General features: G+C 40.5%; 2 protein-coding genes across 9 annotated transcripts in view; both read left to right on the top strand.

Moving 5' to 3' along the window:
- Window positions 1–4324, top strand: part of aplp2 (amyloid beta (A4) precursor-like protein 2) — an 83624-nt gene extending 79300 nt beyond the window's left edge. For 3 of the 5 annotated variants that reach the window (XM_057348137.1, XM_057348133.1, XM_057348134.1), the window contains 3 exons: window positions 192–248; window positions 1261–1437; window positions 2515–4324. In XM_057348137.1, coding sequence (XP_057204120.1) covers window positions 192–248; window positions 1261–1437; window positions 2515–2616 — 336 coding nt within the window. In that variant the 3' untranslated portion in view covers window positions 2617–4324. The remainder of the gene's footprint in view (window positions 1–191; window positions 249–1260; window positions 1438–2514) is intronic. The other 2 variants (XM_057348135.1, XM_057348136.1) reach the window with 1 other exon arrangement.
- Window positions 4325–5278: 954 nt separating this feature from the next.
- Window positions 5279–17340, top strand: prdm10 (PR domain containing 10). Of its 4 annotated transcripts, none has more exons than XM_057348128.1 (24): window positions 5279–6216; window positions 7540–7679; window positions 8725–8886; window positions 9023–9082; window positions 9166–9270; window positions 9374–9554; window positions 9640–9881; window positions 9994–10194; window positions 11139–11211; window positions 11331–11448; window positions 11542–11659; window positions 11810–12094; window positions 12226–12237; window positions 12747–13091; window positions 13173–13328; window positions 13425–13604; window positions 13737–13847; window positions 14278–14478; window positions 14578–14709; window positions 15213–15365; window positions 15491–15628; window positions 15737–15911; window positions 15997–16097; window positions 16178–17340. In XM_057348128.1, exons 2-24 carry the CDS (start codon window positions 7608–7610, stop codon window positions 16364–16366), a joined length of 3510 nt encoding a protein of 1169 aa, XP_057204111.1. In that variant the 5' UTR covers window positions 5279–6216; window positions 7540–7607; the 3' UTR covers window positions 16367–17340. The 4 variants fall into 4 exon arrangements, with proteins under 4 accessions (XP_057204111.1, XP_057204114.1, XP_057204113.1 ...); XM_057348130.1 differs by lacking the exon at window positions 5279–6216 and adding an exon at window positions 6315–6501; XM_057348129.1 differs by lacking the exon at window positions 5279–6216 and adding an exon at window positions 6315–7121.
- The last annotated feature ends 314 nt before the right edge of the window (window positions 17341–17654 follow it).

Raw genomic sequence — 17654 nt, 5'->3', positions numbered from 1 at the left:
AAACAAAAATGATCATTTTACCTAAATAAACACCTATAAATAGTACAGAAAAACGGTCCTTAAAATGGTCTCTTAATTCTTTTTGTGGCTGTATCTGCTGCTATAAAACACAAAATGCTTTTATCACACGCACACACAGTCGCTGTTCAGTAGAAGAGAAGTAACTGAGACTGCCCTGTCTGTGTTGACAGGTAATTGAGGAAACTCTGGATGTAAAGGAAGTGATTTTGAATGATGTTGATTCTCAGGTAAGTACAGCGCCCTCTTGTGGCAAACACATGGTGTTTTCAACTACTGCAGTCTCTGTCCAGTTCTGTTATATCTTTGAGCAAATGACCGTGTTACATAATTAATGTTTTACTGTTTATCAACAACTTTCCACAGCACATGTGCATGTGTTTAATGTGAGTGCATGAGCATGTCCGATGGATACTGTTCATCCTTCATTATCATCATCATTAAGCTCCACACAAATGAAAATTGAGCACTAAACGTTAAAATGGCCGGTCAGCGCTCTCAGTAGTCCATTTAGTAATTGGCAAAGCAGATCATAACTTAAAGGGACAGCTCACCCAAGAATGAAAATCCGTTATTTATTCACCCTCATTTCATTCCAAACCTGTATGACTTTCTTTCTTCGGCAGAACACAAAAGAAGATATCTTGAAGAATGTCGGTAACCAAACAACACTGAACCCCATTGACTTCCATTGTATGGATACAAAGCCACGGAGACATTTCTCATAATATCTTCTTTTGCATTCCACAGAAGAAAGCGTCACATAGAGGTTTTGAAGAACATGAGGGTGAACGTTTTGGGGTGAACTATCCCTTTAAGAGTCTTAAAAGGATAGTTCGCTCAAAGATTTAAATTCAGACTTAAACAACTGGAAAATCATGAAACCTCTGTCTGTTCATGCTTCTTTCAGGCTCGTACATGTTTGTATATTCAAGTATTTAAAAGGATTCTTTGTGTGTATTGTGTAAAATATCAGAGTGTCTGAGAGTATACCAGAAATCTCTCGCCATCGCTTTTATCTTTGTCTTTTGTCTCTGCCAGTGGCTGATTCACTGGTTTCCTTTTGGTACCAATTACGGCACATTACGTAGCCATGGCAACCCTATTGTTGCCTCGCTGTACAAAAGTTACAGTATCAGTCCTCCGCTTTGGCAGTACTGGCATCATGAAAAGCTCTGTGAGATCTGTCTGTTATTCATGTTTGGAAGGGTAAATATGCTTGTGTTGATTATTCCCTCGCAGTTCAGCCGCGGATCAGAGCAGGAGATGTCCCGCCCCCTGATGGATGACTTCAGCTTCGGAAGCAGCGCCCTGATTGGCTTGCTGGTGATTGCGGTGGCCATAGCGACAGTGATTGTGATCGGTCTCGTGCTACTGAGGAAGAGGCCGTATGGCACCATCAGTCACGGCATTGTGGAGGTGAGGCAACGGTCACACCGTTTGATCATTCACTCGTATTGTTTTCAGTTTGGCCTTGAAGATAACTGCGAGAGGACAAGTTCTCTATTAATCTCTACGAAGGACGGTATGAGACTTTTGTTGTGGACAAGGAGCTTTAAAGAAAAGCTTTTAGAACTTTGGATTGCGTGAATCACAAGATTGATACTGATGACTGCAGCTAAATACAGGTGTCACTCCACTTATGAGTTTTTCTTAAATCTGCTTTTGATGTTGGAGAAGTCACCTATCGGCAACTGTACTTCTTTTTATAGGCAAAGAAAACGTATATGGGAACAAAACAAAGTATGTAGGACAGTTGGCACCAAAAATATCTGGACAAATTGGACAAAATGTAATCTGCAAAAACATGTCCCTAGACATATGCACTTGATACTATAAATTCTTATTTCGGATTTTTGCCACTTGTAACCAATTGATCTCAAAGCGATTTTGGTGGATGAATGAAGTCAAATTGACATATGTTACATATAGGAGACAAATGGGTCATTCTCACGAAACCATTGAAACATCACGGCAATACTGATTTTAAATGTAAATCCAGTAACACAAAAAAATGATAACGATAATTGTGTTCTCTACCTTGCACAAATAATAATTTTCACTTGGAAATGAATTGTTTTTGTATTTTATTGCATTTTCTGATGAAAACCTCATTACCGTAACACGTCCATGTTGGATGAATGATATGTTGTAATTTAAACAGAATAAAATAGAAATAATATGCCGAAAAATAATTTTATGTTCTACTCTAGCCTAGATTGTGTAATAAAAAACGTTTTTTTCCCCAGATGTTACGGTAATGACATTTTGAAGGTCTTGTTTTAAAAACGTGTTGAATTGGTAGCAAAACGTTTGAAATGAATGCTTTTAAACACGCAAGACCTTGTTTTTGTCAGGATACACTATCAAGATGACAAAATGTTTCGCTGTCTCGAAATCAGTCATTGTTAGTTCAAGAACAACTCTACATTTCATGCACAGAAGATGCATCTTTTTACACATACGGACTTAAATTCTTTTTTTGTGGTTGACCAGGTTGACCCCATGCTGACTCCAGAAGATCGTCACTTGAGCAAGATGCAGAACCACGGCTATGAGAACCCCACCTACAAATACCTGGAGCAGATGCAGATTTAGCTGTCAGGGCTTCTGTGGAGCTGAAGAGGGGTGAAAATACTACTGACCAATATTAAAACTGCTCTCTTCAAATCATTTCATGCATTTGAAATGCATATTCTGGTTCAATAATGAAAACAAAAAAAACAACGGTTCAAAAACGCTACTACTTCTAATAATGCTACTGTTGTACCACAGAGCCGTTTTGTGCTCTTGCGATCCTTTTCTTTTAGAGACATTTTATCTTTATGTAAGATGTTTTATGTAAGGAAAATTAGCCTGGAATTGATTTTACACGCGTTCAATTGGAACACATTATCATTTTAGTTCACACGTTCTTTTTTACGTTAACTTCAAATCCGATCTGTAGAGGTACAGCAAAGCCAAAACAATCGATTGAAAGACACAGCAGTTTTATCTACACTATCGCTGGCCGTCGAATATACTTTTTTCCCGATAGATTGCTTGTATATGAAGGTTATTTGTAACAACTTTAATGTATAGTGAATCAGTAAATATGAAAACAAAATCATTTACTTTGTAATTGCGATACACATGATATACGTACATAGAGAACTAGATGATCCAGTTATTCATAGTCACTTTTATTCCTGCAGAGCTTAAATCTTAGCTGGGTTACAGGTTTAAACTTTGAGATTAAAGGACCGATATTTCCTGTCCAAAAAATTTGATACCATCACCTGTGTAGGATGTGATGAATGATTCAATCCAAACGGCTTGACAATCTGCCAGATCTGTCGGCTGATTGTGGAGGTGCCCCATTAGTTTTTAGGAAGAAGATTTGGTTTTGTCCTTTGGTTACGGTGTCATACTTAGACCAATAAAACAGTCGGCCCCTGCAGATGGTCATCGCCGGTTGGTTTGAAGCAATGAGGGCCTTAAAGTTACGGGCCTCCAGCCTCCCTTATCACACTAAAAACATCTCTTACTCAAATCTACTCGATGAATGTTAGTTTCCCTGCTGTTATGTCCACACACACTGACACTCCCTTTTTATAAGAGGAAATCTGACCTTATAAAAAGTGTTTGCATTCAGCTTTGGCTCGGTTTATCACATAATTATACATTTCCATGACATGGCTGCATAATGAGAAGTGTCATGGGGGAGGTGTGGCAATACTTTGCACACTTTATTCAAATCAAAGAGAGCATAGATACATGAAAGAAAACGTCTGCAATTATAATACTATGGTATGTATAGTTTATCGTACAAGTCCCACAAGGACGACCCTTGCAAATTGTGATGAAGGCAAACACTTCCAGTAAATAATAGTTAGCTGGGGGCCAAAGCAAACGTTGTGCATGTTCACTAATACGAAGAAAAAATGTTCAATCCGTTTTTTTCTTTCTTTCCCCCTTCTTAAATGTTTGTATGGCTGTATAGTTGATGTTGCAATCATTGGCTTTTATCAAGGACAACCTGTGGTGTGCATTGTCCTTATATGAGATGTTATGATATACATTTTTAAGTTCGTTCTCTTTTTTTCTGTTTTTCCCCTCTTCCTGTGACAGTATTTCTGTATGTGACTTTCACTATGCACCTAAATGGCTCCAGTTTTGGACCTTGTCATTGCCTGCTTGATTATGGAAAAGGTTGTACGGGTGAGGGGGAAATAATATAAGATTGGCATATTAGAAGTGAAATATCTGAATCCAATGGAAAAATGGCTTTCAGGTGGGAAACACATCAATAAATTCACTACTTCCATGAATGTGTCACTTTGTCGTTTTTAGTTTGCTTTGTTTTTTAATATTAACCCCTTTATGCATGAAATACAACAACCTCAGTTAGGATTTGTTTCCTGTGTCTTTTTATTGCTCTCTTAGGGCATGAAAAAACATGATTTATAAAAAATATATGACTGATGAATAATGTATCTATATCTTGGATATACTGTATACAGACAGGTGATAACACAATTAAAGTCACCATGAAATCAAACAGGAAAATTCTAAGTGTTTTACACAGTTGCAGTGAATATTTGTGAATGATTTATCCGTGCGCAACATTATTTTTTCCAAATTTGTTTGCACTTGTAATCTTTAATCAAAAACTGTAAGCTCCTCTCCCTCTCAACAACTTTTCACCACATGACGTCAAAAAAGAGGTAGGACTGTCAGGCATTTTTAGCCCTCCCCTCCAGGCCCAACTTGCAACAAACCAATCAAAAACGGAAGGGCAAAATAAAGCCCCGCCCTACATTTTTTTTTCAAATTTCAGAAGCCATTTCACTTGGATATACGTCACTATACGGAAAAGAAGTCAGTCGCAATTTCCGTCTCATGGTAACTTTAAACATTTTTTAGAAAGTTGTGTTTCGCTTTAATTTTGACTGTTTATTAAGTTTAACGTGCTGAATACGAAAATCACAGTTTTTTTACCATGATGGTATCTCACACATTTATACATTTCAGTATTATTGTTGGATTTACAGTTGGAAAATCATTTTTAAAATATGTGAAAATGTGTACAGTTTTTGTTTATTTGCAATATACCGATATATCGTAATTAATGATATAAGCTCAAAATTTACTTGAGCTAAATATACACTAAAACATTGATTCTACATGAAAATAAAAATGACCACATTAATTAGCACCACACAATTATACAAGAACTGTAAAAAGATTGGGAGAAACAGCAATTTGTAACACCCTGTAATTGAATATTGAAGTGATAAAAAGAATGTATTATCTGTTTTAATGATACAAAATATATAATATTGTTATTTTATATTTACATTATTTTGGGGAATTTAAAGGAATGATTTCTGTTATAAAATGAATGTATGTATTTACATAAAACTAGACTGTGGCTAGTTGTCACACTTTTAGCTCCAGTGAAAATGTATAGAAATATTCTTTGTTTTTGCATGGACACACATCTTATTTTCTTAAAGTTAGCAGAACTACACCATTGATAATTAATCCTGCCATAAAACAGCTTATAAACCTTTTAAAGTTTAACCAATAAATAATACACCATGCATAATATTACAAAAGTGTAATGTAGGAATATCATTTTGGCCTGCAAATGTTGTTGGCCTGCAAAAAACTGTATTAATGTATTGTATTAATGTAAAAATATCTGACAACTTGCCCGATTTGACATTATATAAAAAGGTCGCTAAGAGACCTTGATTCGTGATCTTTTCACAATGTCATTGGTCGGTCTGTCACGTCATTTTTTCATTGGACGGCCTTGCGCATTTCTTTTTTTCCATTGGTTCGGACAAATGGCGGAAAATTCTCATTGGCACTGGCAGGGCTGCGTGACCACTTTAAAACCACGAAACAACAAACATCTTAAAATGAAAATCAATCTATACTCATCAAAATTCAATTTAAACAACACGGACGTAATCCGGCACGACACCTATGCTTCTACAGCCTCACAATTCTTAAAAACATAATAATGCGCAAACTGTCGCCTCGGGCCGCGCGTCTGTTGCTAGGCAGATTATGTTAATATATGCAAGCCAGCCATCTCTGCAGCTACCATTCTGAGGGAAGACCCACTTCAACCTTTTCCAAAAAATGCTTAAAACTCTCGGGAAATCCACATCAGAACCTTAAGCGCGGATTCAGGATCGTCTCTCAGTAAGTGTCCCGCAAAATTCACAGCCCAGTTTCCGTTAGAGGCTCGATTAGAGCGCAGATATATTTTGTCGAGTGTCTTCGCCGTGCTTTGTTGCTGTCTTAGTCCCACCCAAAATGGAGCCGTGTCGTGTCTTCCTATTCTGCTGCAGACACACGCACAGAGCGCGCCGGCCGGGCTCAACTATGAGCGGGGAGCGGAGAGCTTCTGTCTTGCATTTATACACCTCAGTGTATCTATTATACTTATTTAAAACGGCAATCATGGGCCCTAACCGGTCATACAGGGTATCTGCTCTGTCTCATTAACGTTAATGGCCTTCCGTGTGGGTTAATGTCTTATAATACCGGCGTGAAAGTGTTTCAGTGCCGCTGCAGGTTGTGTGGTATGGTCCGACTGGAACTCCCAACCTGCGGGCTTAAAACAGGGGGGAGAGACTGGATAATGTCCTTAGCGCATCTGTCGTGACTACAGCGGTTGTAACGTGCTATTTCATCCCGGGGGTTGAAGAGGGCCGAGGTTACACGCATTTGCGTCTGTGTTTTCTCCCCGCGCGGCTGTTGGGGATTTTCTCTCCGGCCGCGCGCTTCTTCTACCCCCGCGGAGCGATTAGACTGACCGCTCCTCCGTAGCACGCGCCTTTATTTGTGTTAAACTGCGTGCTTTCAATAAATCGCCCTGTACAAATCACACGAAATGTGTCACTACTGTGTCGTGACCTCTCCGGTACAACGGCTAACGTTATCTAATGCGCTCGAGACGATGCAATACACTGCACTTATTTCATTTTTTAACGGCAAATCTTCCGTTCCCCATTATAATTCATGACACTTTTAGGGAGATGTGTATCGTGGTATTTTTGAAACTACAAATGAGTGCCACTTAAATGCCATGGTACAGGAATATGGTAATTATTCAGCAACGTGCAATGCATAGTGTTTGAAATGGGCATTCAGTCTCATCGCTGTACTGTAAATGTTTTGCATTGATTTATTAAGAGTCATAAACAAAGATTAGGCCATTTTAAAATGGAAATTTACGTGAATATCTACTGTCTTTTTTCTTTTTGTGTGTGTGGTTTCTGTAATTCAAATGATTAAAAACTCTACAGTATTGTCTATACAGTAACTACCTATACAGTGATCACCAAAGTCACCATAGGTTATTGGTTAGAAAGTGTCCATAAACCGTTTTCATTCAGAATGTAACTAGCCTTACTTTTCAGATATTGTATAATATGGCAGTACCAGTTCTTTAAATGTAGTGCAGTGCTAGAATGTTGTTGTTCTGAGATTATTTGTATGAACACTGGTTTATGTCTATAGGTCCCGCTGGTGGTTGATGACAGGTGGATAGGAGAAGGAGGTGTTTGGAGTCACCTCAGGCCATTGCCATGGACGCAAAAGAGGAGACATCACCTGTGTGGAGTACAGATGCAAATAATGACACTGGCAACCCAACTCAGGTATAACCAAACCAGGCTCTTTAACGTCACATGCTATGTATAAAGTTACTTTAATTTGACAGAGATTGACTCCACAAAGGATATACATCTTTATTTTATGTTTATTTGCACTTGGACAAGTTGCTATTTTCTAAATCCATCTTTAAAGCCACACTTTAGAACTTTTGCTCAAGGCTCCCGGGTGTGGTTGATAAGCGCAATAGTCTGTTACCAGTGTTGTAAAAAATGTCCCTGTATAAGCTTCCCCGTGTATTGCTTCCGCGCAATACAGGTGAATTTGTTGGCTAAGCTGATGAAACCTGGCGAATGCAGAAACGTTGTTTGGAAACCATGTTGCAGGGTATGGGTGGGGCGGTTGTAGAATTCGTCCGGTTAAGAGTTGTTCTACCACTAAAATAATTTAAGAGACATTATTTTAAGGTCGAAAAACTACAAAGCCCGCGCGGCTTTAACAATAATTGTCTTCCATACTTCTCTGTTAAGCGTTATTCGCTAGTTGCACAAGATGGTGCCGGGACGCCAGAGTCGGCAGACCAATTCCGGTCGTAAACACTGTATGGGAAAAGGAGGATTTTTGGCAGGCAAATATGGATAAATTTTATTTTAGATAAAAAAGTAGAAAGTAATATATCAGCGATATGACAGATCCTCTTTATATTGCTAAGCCACAACAACTCAATAGTGTTATACGACTGGAAATTAGTTTGCCGAACCTGGCATCGCAAAATCTCGCCGTCACTATCTTGTGCAAACAGCCCATTGGTAATGATCTTGTAGGCTTTAGAGGCAGACATACAGTTTCATTTTCAATATGTTATAATGTAAAAATATAAAGTACATTTATATTACTAATATTTATTATAACTAAACATCATTATAATAGTGTTTAACACTGGTCTAAATAAACAAATTAAATAGATTTAGTAAAAAACAATGATAGTAAAGTATCACAAAGGAGAACAACAGGAATAAAAGTTTTTTGGGGGGGATTAATTGTAACCTGGGTATTTTACATGTGAGATTGACGTATATCATGGATGTCTAGGTGCATTTTGAGGCTGGTACGGTGGCTCAGATCGTGTACGGCGGGGATCAGTCTGACCGGGGACAGCAGCAGGTCGTATACACCGCTGACGGAAGCTCCTACACATCCGTCGAGTCGGCCGAACACACGCTGGTGTACATACATCCTGCTGATGGAACTCAGGTGCGTTACACCAGCCAATGAAGATGACGTGGACTTGCGGATTTTTATCATGGTTGGATGACAAGCTATGGAAATAATTTCATAAACATACTGTCATGTTTTCTAGCTGAGGTTTTTCATCTGTCTGTCTGTTTAGGCTGTGTTTACAGATCAGCCGCAGGTGGCATACATTCAGCAAGATGGCACAACCCAGCAGGTGGTGTGACCATTTAATGAGATCTCATTTAAGAACGACTTGCAGTTGTAAATACTAAAAATGGATATTACCTGTTTCACCAGGTGACCGTGTTGCTACCGAGCGGTCAGAACATGAATACTGCCAATCTGCACGTATTGAGTAACGTAGCTGATGGCCCACAGGCGATCTTGGAACCTGTGACACAGGTGAAACTGCATCCCATAATGCACCTGCTCAATGTTTTGATGGCATGAAAAGCGTGCCTTTATTACGAGACCGTAAAGTATCAACTGTTTTTGTTTTTAACAGAGCCAACTTGCTGTGACTCACGCGGCTCTTCCCAGCTTAGCAGAGGCTTCGTCCAGTCCTCTGGGGGCCACAGACTCCACTGTGGATTCAGAAGATGAGGAAGATGACAACGACAGTGAAGATTCTGAAATGGACGATTGGGAACCCAGGACGCTTCAGCCCTTCACCCCACAGAACCTCTGTGAGTAAATCAGATTCAATTCATTTCCCAAGTTCAAGTGTCACAGCTGCATCGTATGGCACGTTGGTATTTTTTCCATTCACAGGGTGTGAGGACTGCAATAACGCTAATCCAGGCACGTGTTTGAAACACGGCCCTCTCCATCCCATTCTCAGCCGACCCGTGATGTCCAAGGCCAGAGCCAGTCTTCCTCTCATCCTGTATATCGACCGCTTCCTGGGCGGAGTCTTTACCAAGAGGCGGATCCCTAAACGTACACAGTTCGGTCCGGTAGAGGGGCCGCTGGTGCGACAGAGCCAGCTACAGGACACACACATACACCTTAAAGTAGGACAAACCTGGAAACTGTTCATCATTTACCCTGAATCATGTTCAGGTATACCATTTGGATCTTTGTGTGGATGTAGGACATAACAGCATCATTGTTTCTTCTGTGCAGCTGTACATGTTAAACCCTGAGAGAGAGGGAGAGAGAACCGAGGACCTCTGGTTCGACCTGACCAATGAGGAGCAGTGTAACTGGATGATGTTTGTCCGTCCTGCCCAGAACCATCTGGAGCAGAACCTGGTGGCCTATCAGTACGGCTCTGAGATTTTTTACACCAGCATTAAGAACATTCAACCCAAGCAGGAGCTTAAGGTGGGCAGAATAAAAACAATTCTGACTTACAGCTTCCATTACGACTGACAATATTCAATATATGGCTTATGTGTTTCAAAAAATGCACCTCTTTAAACATTAAACATTTAATCACTTTATTTTTTTCCTACAGCTGTTGTTACCAAGTATATTTTTTAAATTGTTAATGCAAGTAACATACAGCATAAAAGTAGTTTAAAAGTATTGAGACTTGTTTTCCACACTAAATAAACTGTGAAAATGTATATACTATCTTATTAATTATTCTTGGCTGAATCAGTTTTATATATATATATTATATTGAACCTTAGATAAATATTTTTGTATATTACCCAGCCCTAACAACCATAATCCTATCACAGACTATGTAGATATACAGCCGCGGAAAATGTCAATTTTGCTTTTTTTAAACTTACTCTTTATAGGTATGTGTTTAGGTAAAATGATCATTTTGTGAACTACTAACAATATTTCTCCCAAATCTGAAATAAAAAATTCTTTGCAGCAAATGAAAACTGGAGAAACAGGTGAAAATAACAGAAAAGATGTTTGTATTTTTTCAGACCTCAAATACTATAAAGAAAACATGTTCAGATTCACTTTGAAGCAGTGCAACAGTAATATTTGTACATGTTTAGGAAAAGTTTCAAAATGATATATTTTTATGTGATATCCTGGATTTTTATCAGTTTTCATGTGTCTTGTCCCTCGTCAGTCTTTCACATTGCTGTTGGATGACTTTGTCGCTCCTGAGGTCTGATTTTGTTGAAATTCAACAGACACTGGACTGGAATGACCACGATACATCTAGAAATGCTGATGAAATGAACATTTCGAATAGTCTCTTAATTGTTTCTACGGCTGTTTGTGTTTCTTTGAAGTTTGTGTTTCCACAGTAAACAGTTATTTTCTCAACCGACCAAAAAATTCATCTTGTACTCTAGGTGTGGTACGCCGCATCATACGCTGAGTTTGTCAATCAGAAGGTTCATGATGTCACAGAAGAAGAGAGGAAAGGTGAATTGTGTTTGCCGTCTCTTTTGAAATGAACTTCATTTGGATTTCCTTACATGGCTCTGAACCACGATATTTTTAAAATGCGTTTGTGTTCCTGGCTAAACTTCTTTCTGTGTCAGTTTTACGAGAGCAGGAGAAGAACTGGCCGTGTTATGAGTGCAACAGACGGTTCATGAGCTCCGAGCAGCTTCAGCAGCACTTAAACATGCACGATGACAAGCTGGACCTCGTCCAAAGGTCCTAACGCATGTTGATAACGCAGATATTTAGTAATGCTCATAATGGTATTCCAGATAAGTTATAAATGTTTGAAATATTCTTTGCTTCCAGGCCAAAGGGGCGTGGCCGTGGGCGGGGCAGGAAACGTTTTGGTGCTGCAAGGCGGCCAGGACGGCGCACAAAATTCATCTGCTCGCAGACTCCTGTTGAAAGTGCTGACAAGACACAGGTACAGAACACACTGTCATAAAATAAACCAAAATCTCTATTTTACCGTCTCTCGTGTGTAACTTTGGTTTTCTTTCGAAGAAAAAACAAAAACGTCAATCAATAAAACCTGACATCATGCTAAAAAGCTTTACTTTAACTCATACCATAGGAGCTGTTAGCGTCTGTAGATAAACTTCCATATGAGGAGAGGACGGATGGAGCTCTTAATGGCCTGAAGGTGGTGGAGATGACGGCTGACCCAGTGGAGGCGGAGATAGGGGAGGGGCTTGATACCCTGGCTACCCACACCGAGTCTTTACAAGACGAGGGGGATTCGGGCACCCTGCCTCCACCCTTGGAGGTCCCAGAATCTGCGAAAGAGGATCTGCCTCAAACGGTTACCGCAGACCCCCACCTGACTCCGCAGGACATGAGGCGAGCGAGGAGAATTAGGGTAAAGTTACCAAATACCATCTCCAAGCCCCATATCTCTGCAATGTAGTGTGTTTAGTAGAGGTTAACAGTAGCTTGTCGGTGTGTGTGTGTGTGTGTGTTTTTCTCTTTCGTTGCGTGCTGCACGTTAAGGTGGACTTGCAGGTAGGTCTAATGCGGGTCGGAGGAGAGTCAGAGGAAATGTACTTGTTTAGTTAATACACTGAAAGCCGATGACTCCCTGCATCCCCATTACATCTGTCTGTACCAGTTCACACCTGTCTACCCTGAGCGCCATCATCCAACAGGGTTGAAGAAATGAAAAATAAAATCTCCGTCACCATTTCTTCACTCTCATGTCCCAGACGTATGACTTTCTTCTGTGAAAGAAATGTGTGTCTTAATCTCAAATGCATAAAAGTTTATAGTTATACTGTGTGTACAAGAGCTACAAAAAATACTTATTGTATCATAAAACACTTTGTGCTCCATAGAAGAAAGGTCATAAACTCTAGCTCAAGCAATAGTTCGGGCATGCAAACACATTTTGGATTTTTTTGTGACGTAAAGACCCAAACAAACGCATTGTCACCTGCCTCTGCTTGGAATGCCCACCCAGTCATCATGTGTTGTAAACGTGTCCATTCCTCCATGCTCTCTCTTCCCTTACCCAGAATGCCGCTCTCCAGCATCTTTTTATTCGTAAGTCCTTTCGACCCTTTAAATGCCTCCAGTGCGGGAAGGCGTTCCGGGACAAAGACAAGCTGGATCAGCACATGCGGTATCACGGGCGGGACGGCTGCCGCCACGTGTGCCATCAGTGCGGTAAAGGCTTCCTGTCCAGCGACGCTTTAGAGGATCACTTGCAGCTACACTCCGATCAGCGCACATACTCATGTCTGTTCTGCATGGAGTCCTACGACAGACTGGACCTGCTCAAGGTGCACGTGGGAGTTCACCTGGTCAACGGCTGCTTTTCCTGCCCCTCCTGCAAGAAATCCTTTACGGACTTCATACAGGTGCTGCTAAGAAATGCAACCAAACAAGTCCTCTCATTCTCATTTTTGCTGACGTATGATTGGTCAATCTGTGCTGTGCAGGTTAAGAAACACGTGAGGAGTTTTCACTCCGAGAAGATCTTCCAGTGTACAGAGTGTGATAAGGCTTTCTGTAGACCTGATAAACTGCGACTGCACATGCTCCGCCACTCCGACCGGAAAGACTTCCTCTGCTCCACCTGTGGCAAACAGTTCAAGGTGCTTCACATCATCCCAAACATGAAGTGTCCTCTTTTACAATTGAGAACTGCAAACCTCTCTTTTATTTTATGCGTTTCCTTTTTTGTCGACCAGAGGAAGGATAAACTACGGGAGCACATGCAGAGGATGCACAACCCGGAGCGCGAGGCCAAGAAGGCGGATCGGAACCACCGCACCAAAGCTCTGAAACAGAAGGAACCCACTACTGACTTCGAGAGCTTCATGTTCAAGTGCAGACTCTGCATGATGGGCTTCAGGAGGAGGGGGATGCTGGTATTGACCTTTGACCTTTGACCTCAATTTGTCCATCATTACCTGTTAAACCTGTTTCAGACATGATTTGGTGACATCATAAGCCCCTTATTGCCTCTGTGGAAGTGAAAGAATGTAATTGTGCGCTTGTAGGTGAATCACCTGTCTAAACGACATCCTGAGATGCGAATTGAGGAGGTGCCTGAGCTGACCCTGCCCATCATTAAACCCAACAGAGATTACTTCTGCCAGTACTGTGATAAGGTAATATGCGTAATAAGGGTAATTTTGCCTATTTAAAGGGATAGTTCACCCAAAAATAAAAAGAATCTGTCATTGTTCCAAACCTGTATACATTTCTTTGTTCTATTGAACACATGAAAGATATTTGGAAGAATGTTAGCAACTGAGATTTCAGGGGCACCGTTGACTACCATTATAACGGTTTGTTTTCCTAAATTCGTAAAAACATATATTCTGTGTTCAGCCGAACAACAAAAAAATACAAAAGGCTAATTCTACTATGGTAGTCAATGGTGCCCCAGAAATCTCATCTCAGAGACAGAATTTAAATTTTTGGGTGAACTATCCCTTTAAGGTGGTTTGTGAGTGCACCTGTTTCCTCGAACGTTCATACTACAAACCCGTCTTCATACAGTAAACATACATCCACTCACATCTTTGACCTGTTCAGGTGTATAAAAGTGCCAGTAAGAGGAAGGCTCACATTCTAAAGAACCACCCGGGGGCAGAGTTGCCCCCCAGTATCCGTAAGCTGCGTCCTGCTGGGCCTGGAGAGCCCGACCCCATGCTGAGCACACACACCCAGCTGACGGGCACCATCGCCACTGCGCCCGTGTGCTGCCCACACTGTGCCAAACAATACAGCAGCAAGGTAGAGTCATCACTGAGACCAGCACACGTACAGGTCTGATGAATTATGTGTTGTGCTTAAAAAGGTAAGTTTGTCACTTATCGGTATGTTTATCCTCAGACGAAGATGGTCCAGCACATTCGTAAGAAACATCCAGAATATCCGTATAACAGCAGCAGCATCCAAGCGCCTCTGGCTGCTTCAATCATCAGCAGCACACCAGCAGACGGGAGCACTGCAGAGGCCGTTGTGGTAATGAATCATACACGCGCAGACACACGCATCATAACAAATGGGTTTAAGGTGTTGTGTGTAATTTTGTGGAGGATCTATTGACAGAAATGCAATATAATATACATAACCATGTGTTCAGAGGTGTATAAAGACCTTACATAATGAAGCGTTATGTTTTTATTACCTTAAAATGAGCTATTTCTATCTACATACACCGCGGGTCCCCTTACATGGAATTCACCATGTTGTTTCTACAGTAGCCCTAAACAGACAAACTGCTCTACAGAGTGCATTTCGTAAATATGTTATCTCCTTCAGCAAAGAAGTGAAAATGTGACGACATCTTAGTTCTGTGTCAGCCACTGTAGTGCTTCGAAAGCAAGGGGTGGAGTGAGCCGTTGGTTGCAATTCGCAACCTCACCACTAGATGCAGCTAAAATTAAGACACTGGCCCTTTAAATAAAATACTGTAATAGCACATTTGCAGCTGAATATTCTGTAACAGCGAATGCTTTTCCTAGACGACAGACCTCCTGACGCAGGCCATGACGGAGCTGTCCCAGACCCTGAACACAGACTACCAGAGGATCCAGTATATTCCCATTTCTCAAGCAGCAGGAGGAGGGTTGGCGCAGCCACAGCACATACAGCTACAGGTGGTGCAAGTGGCCCAGGTACGAATGCAGATACAATTCAATTCAATCATATATCTCTCTTCTATGTTGTTTTCCTTCCCTTTCATTTTTCATTTCCTTGCCTTACCTTTTTCTCTTGCTTCTCACAATGTCTTAATGTCTAGGCGTCGTCTCCTCACTCTCAGCACTCAACAGTGGACGTGAGTCAGTTACACGATCCTCACAGTTACAGTCAGCACTCTATTCAGGTTCAGCACATACAGGTGACAGAACCCACGGGGTCAGTGCAGGCTAATGCACAGGTGAGCACAGAAACCATTCACCACAATATGTTTTTGATCAGAGAGCATTTTTGACATTCATGCATAGTTGGTAAACTGCGATTTTAACCCCGCCCACCATCTAATCAGGTGACGGGTCAACCTCTAAGCCCCTCCTCCCAGCAAGCTGCTCAGGAGCTCAGCACCACCCAGCTGACCCCCGTGACCCTGGCCCAAGGTCAGACTCTACAAACATCAACCAATCAGACGCAAGTAGCTTCACAGCACGCTTACCTACCCAGCAACTGGAATTACAGGAGTTATCGTAAGTGCATTTAGTAAAAAGTATCCGTTTTGTATGCAATATAATAGGCTGTTTAGTGTTATGCTAACAATACTGCATTCAAAAGCATCTGAGATCCAGATGATGGCTCTTCCACACACTCAATATGTGATAGCAGAGGCCAGCACCCCCGTCACGGCTGCCGCCAACAGCAGTCACGTCAAAACGGTGAGTCAGAGAGAAATCAACTAGCCATCCACATTCAGCCATATCTCTTTCAGTGATGTTTTGTATGTTGTCCATTGTAGACACATTACGTCATCTCTGAAGGACAAACTGAGCTGGATGGCAAAGAGTTGAACCCGTCCACTTCTGAACATGTTAACTCCGACCCACTGGAGCAGCCCAACGTCAGTCAGCAGACCACCACACAGTACATCATCACGACCACCACCAACGGGACGGGAGCCAGCGAAGTTCACATTACTAAACCCTGAGCGAGAAAAGAGATGGATTACATGAAGAAATAGATTTCTGATTTCATTTTTTTTTTGAAGAAGAAGAAGAATATGGAGTAAATGAACAAATTGTTAAATAGTGAAGAATAGTGAAGCTTTTTATATGAAATGCACATAAATACTGGAGTGCTTAGCTGTGCTTCTAAAGACCCAAACAGGCCCGATCATGTGTCGTTTTACATATGAGGAACTGTTAAGATGTTTTAATATGCACCACCCTGCCTCCTACAATCTTCATTTAATGGTGTTGGTTATTTTTCTATTCGTATCCTTTAAGTTATTGTGTCCCCACAAGTAAAGTGGTCATCAATATCACAGGTTTTCATATAATTATTTGGAATGCTTTAATTTCACCGCAAAGACAAAACGGCAGCAAAAATAAATGTTATTTTCGGCTCTGTTCGATATGTGTTCGTGGTATCTGACCTGATCCATATGTGCATTACAGATTAAACGGTCGGAGACCGGATCTTTTATACGTTTGACAGCTCATTCAGAAGAACCTGAAAATGAAGTATTGATGATATGAGATCAACCTTGACAGATTGTTGTAATATAAGACATTTGACCAGCAATTCCGTGTGTTAAGAGTTGAGATAGAGGTTTGGATAAGAGCTTCACCATCTCTCACAAAAATCACTATAGAATAGAATAGAAAAGGAACATGATCTCAACTCATTATTCTATGAATTAATGACTGGATTTTAACAACTTGTGTTTCAACGTTTGCGTTTATGAACTTGTTGGTATTTATTTGGGTTTTGCACATTCACCAAGTGGTGCACTGCTGCATCTTTATAACCTGAAAAAAAGGGAAAATATATCCGTATATATATTCACTATTTATACAGAGACAAACTTGTACAATATAAAAACGGTATCTGTACTATTCTGATTACTATTGTTGTAATTATTGACTCTTTATGTACAGTAAATGCACCTCAGTTTCTCGGGTTGGTGTCATGTTGTCCCTATGATGGGAAATAAATGTGCTTTTGTACATTTCATGTTTTCCCTGTACATTAATCCTTGGTTTTACGTTGTAAATGCATAAAATAGTTAAGGATAATTGATTCATTTATGAATATAAAAACTAGGGCTGTCAAACGATTAATCGCGATTAAGCGCGTCCACAATAATAGTTTGGGTTTACATAATGTGTACTGTGCATATTAATTTTGTATTGAATAAAAACACGCATTTATTTAAGAAAAAATATTAATATTAATAACCATTTACATATAATTTAAATGATTGGCAAATATAA

This window comes from Triplophysa rosa, linkage group LG12 (assembly GCF_024868665.1).
Source record: "Triplophysa rosa linkage group LG12, Trosa_1v2, whole genome shotgun sequence".
Classification (NCBI taxonomy): Eukaryota; Metazoa; Chordata; class Actinopteri; order Cypriniformes; family Nemacheilidae; genus Triplophysa; species Triplophysa rosa.
Note: the sequence above shows the minus strand (reverse complement) of the source record. Positions and strands in the feature narration are given on the sequence as shown.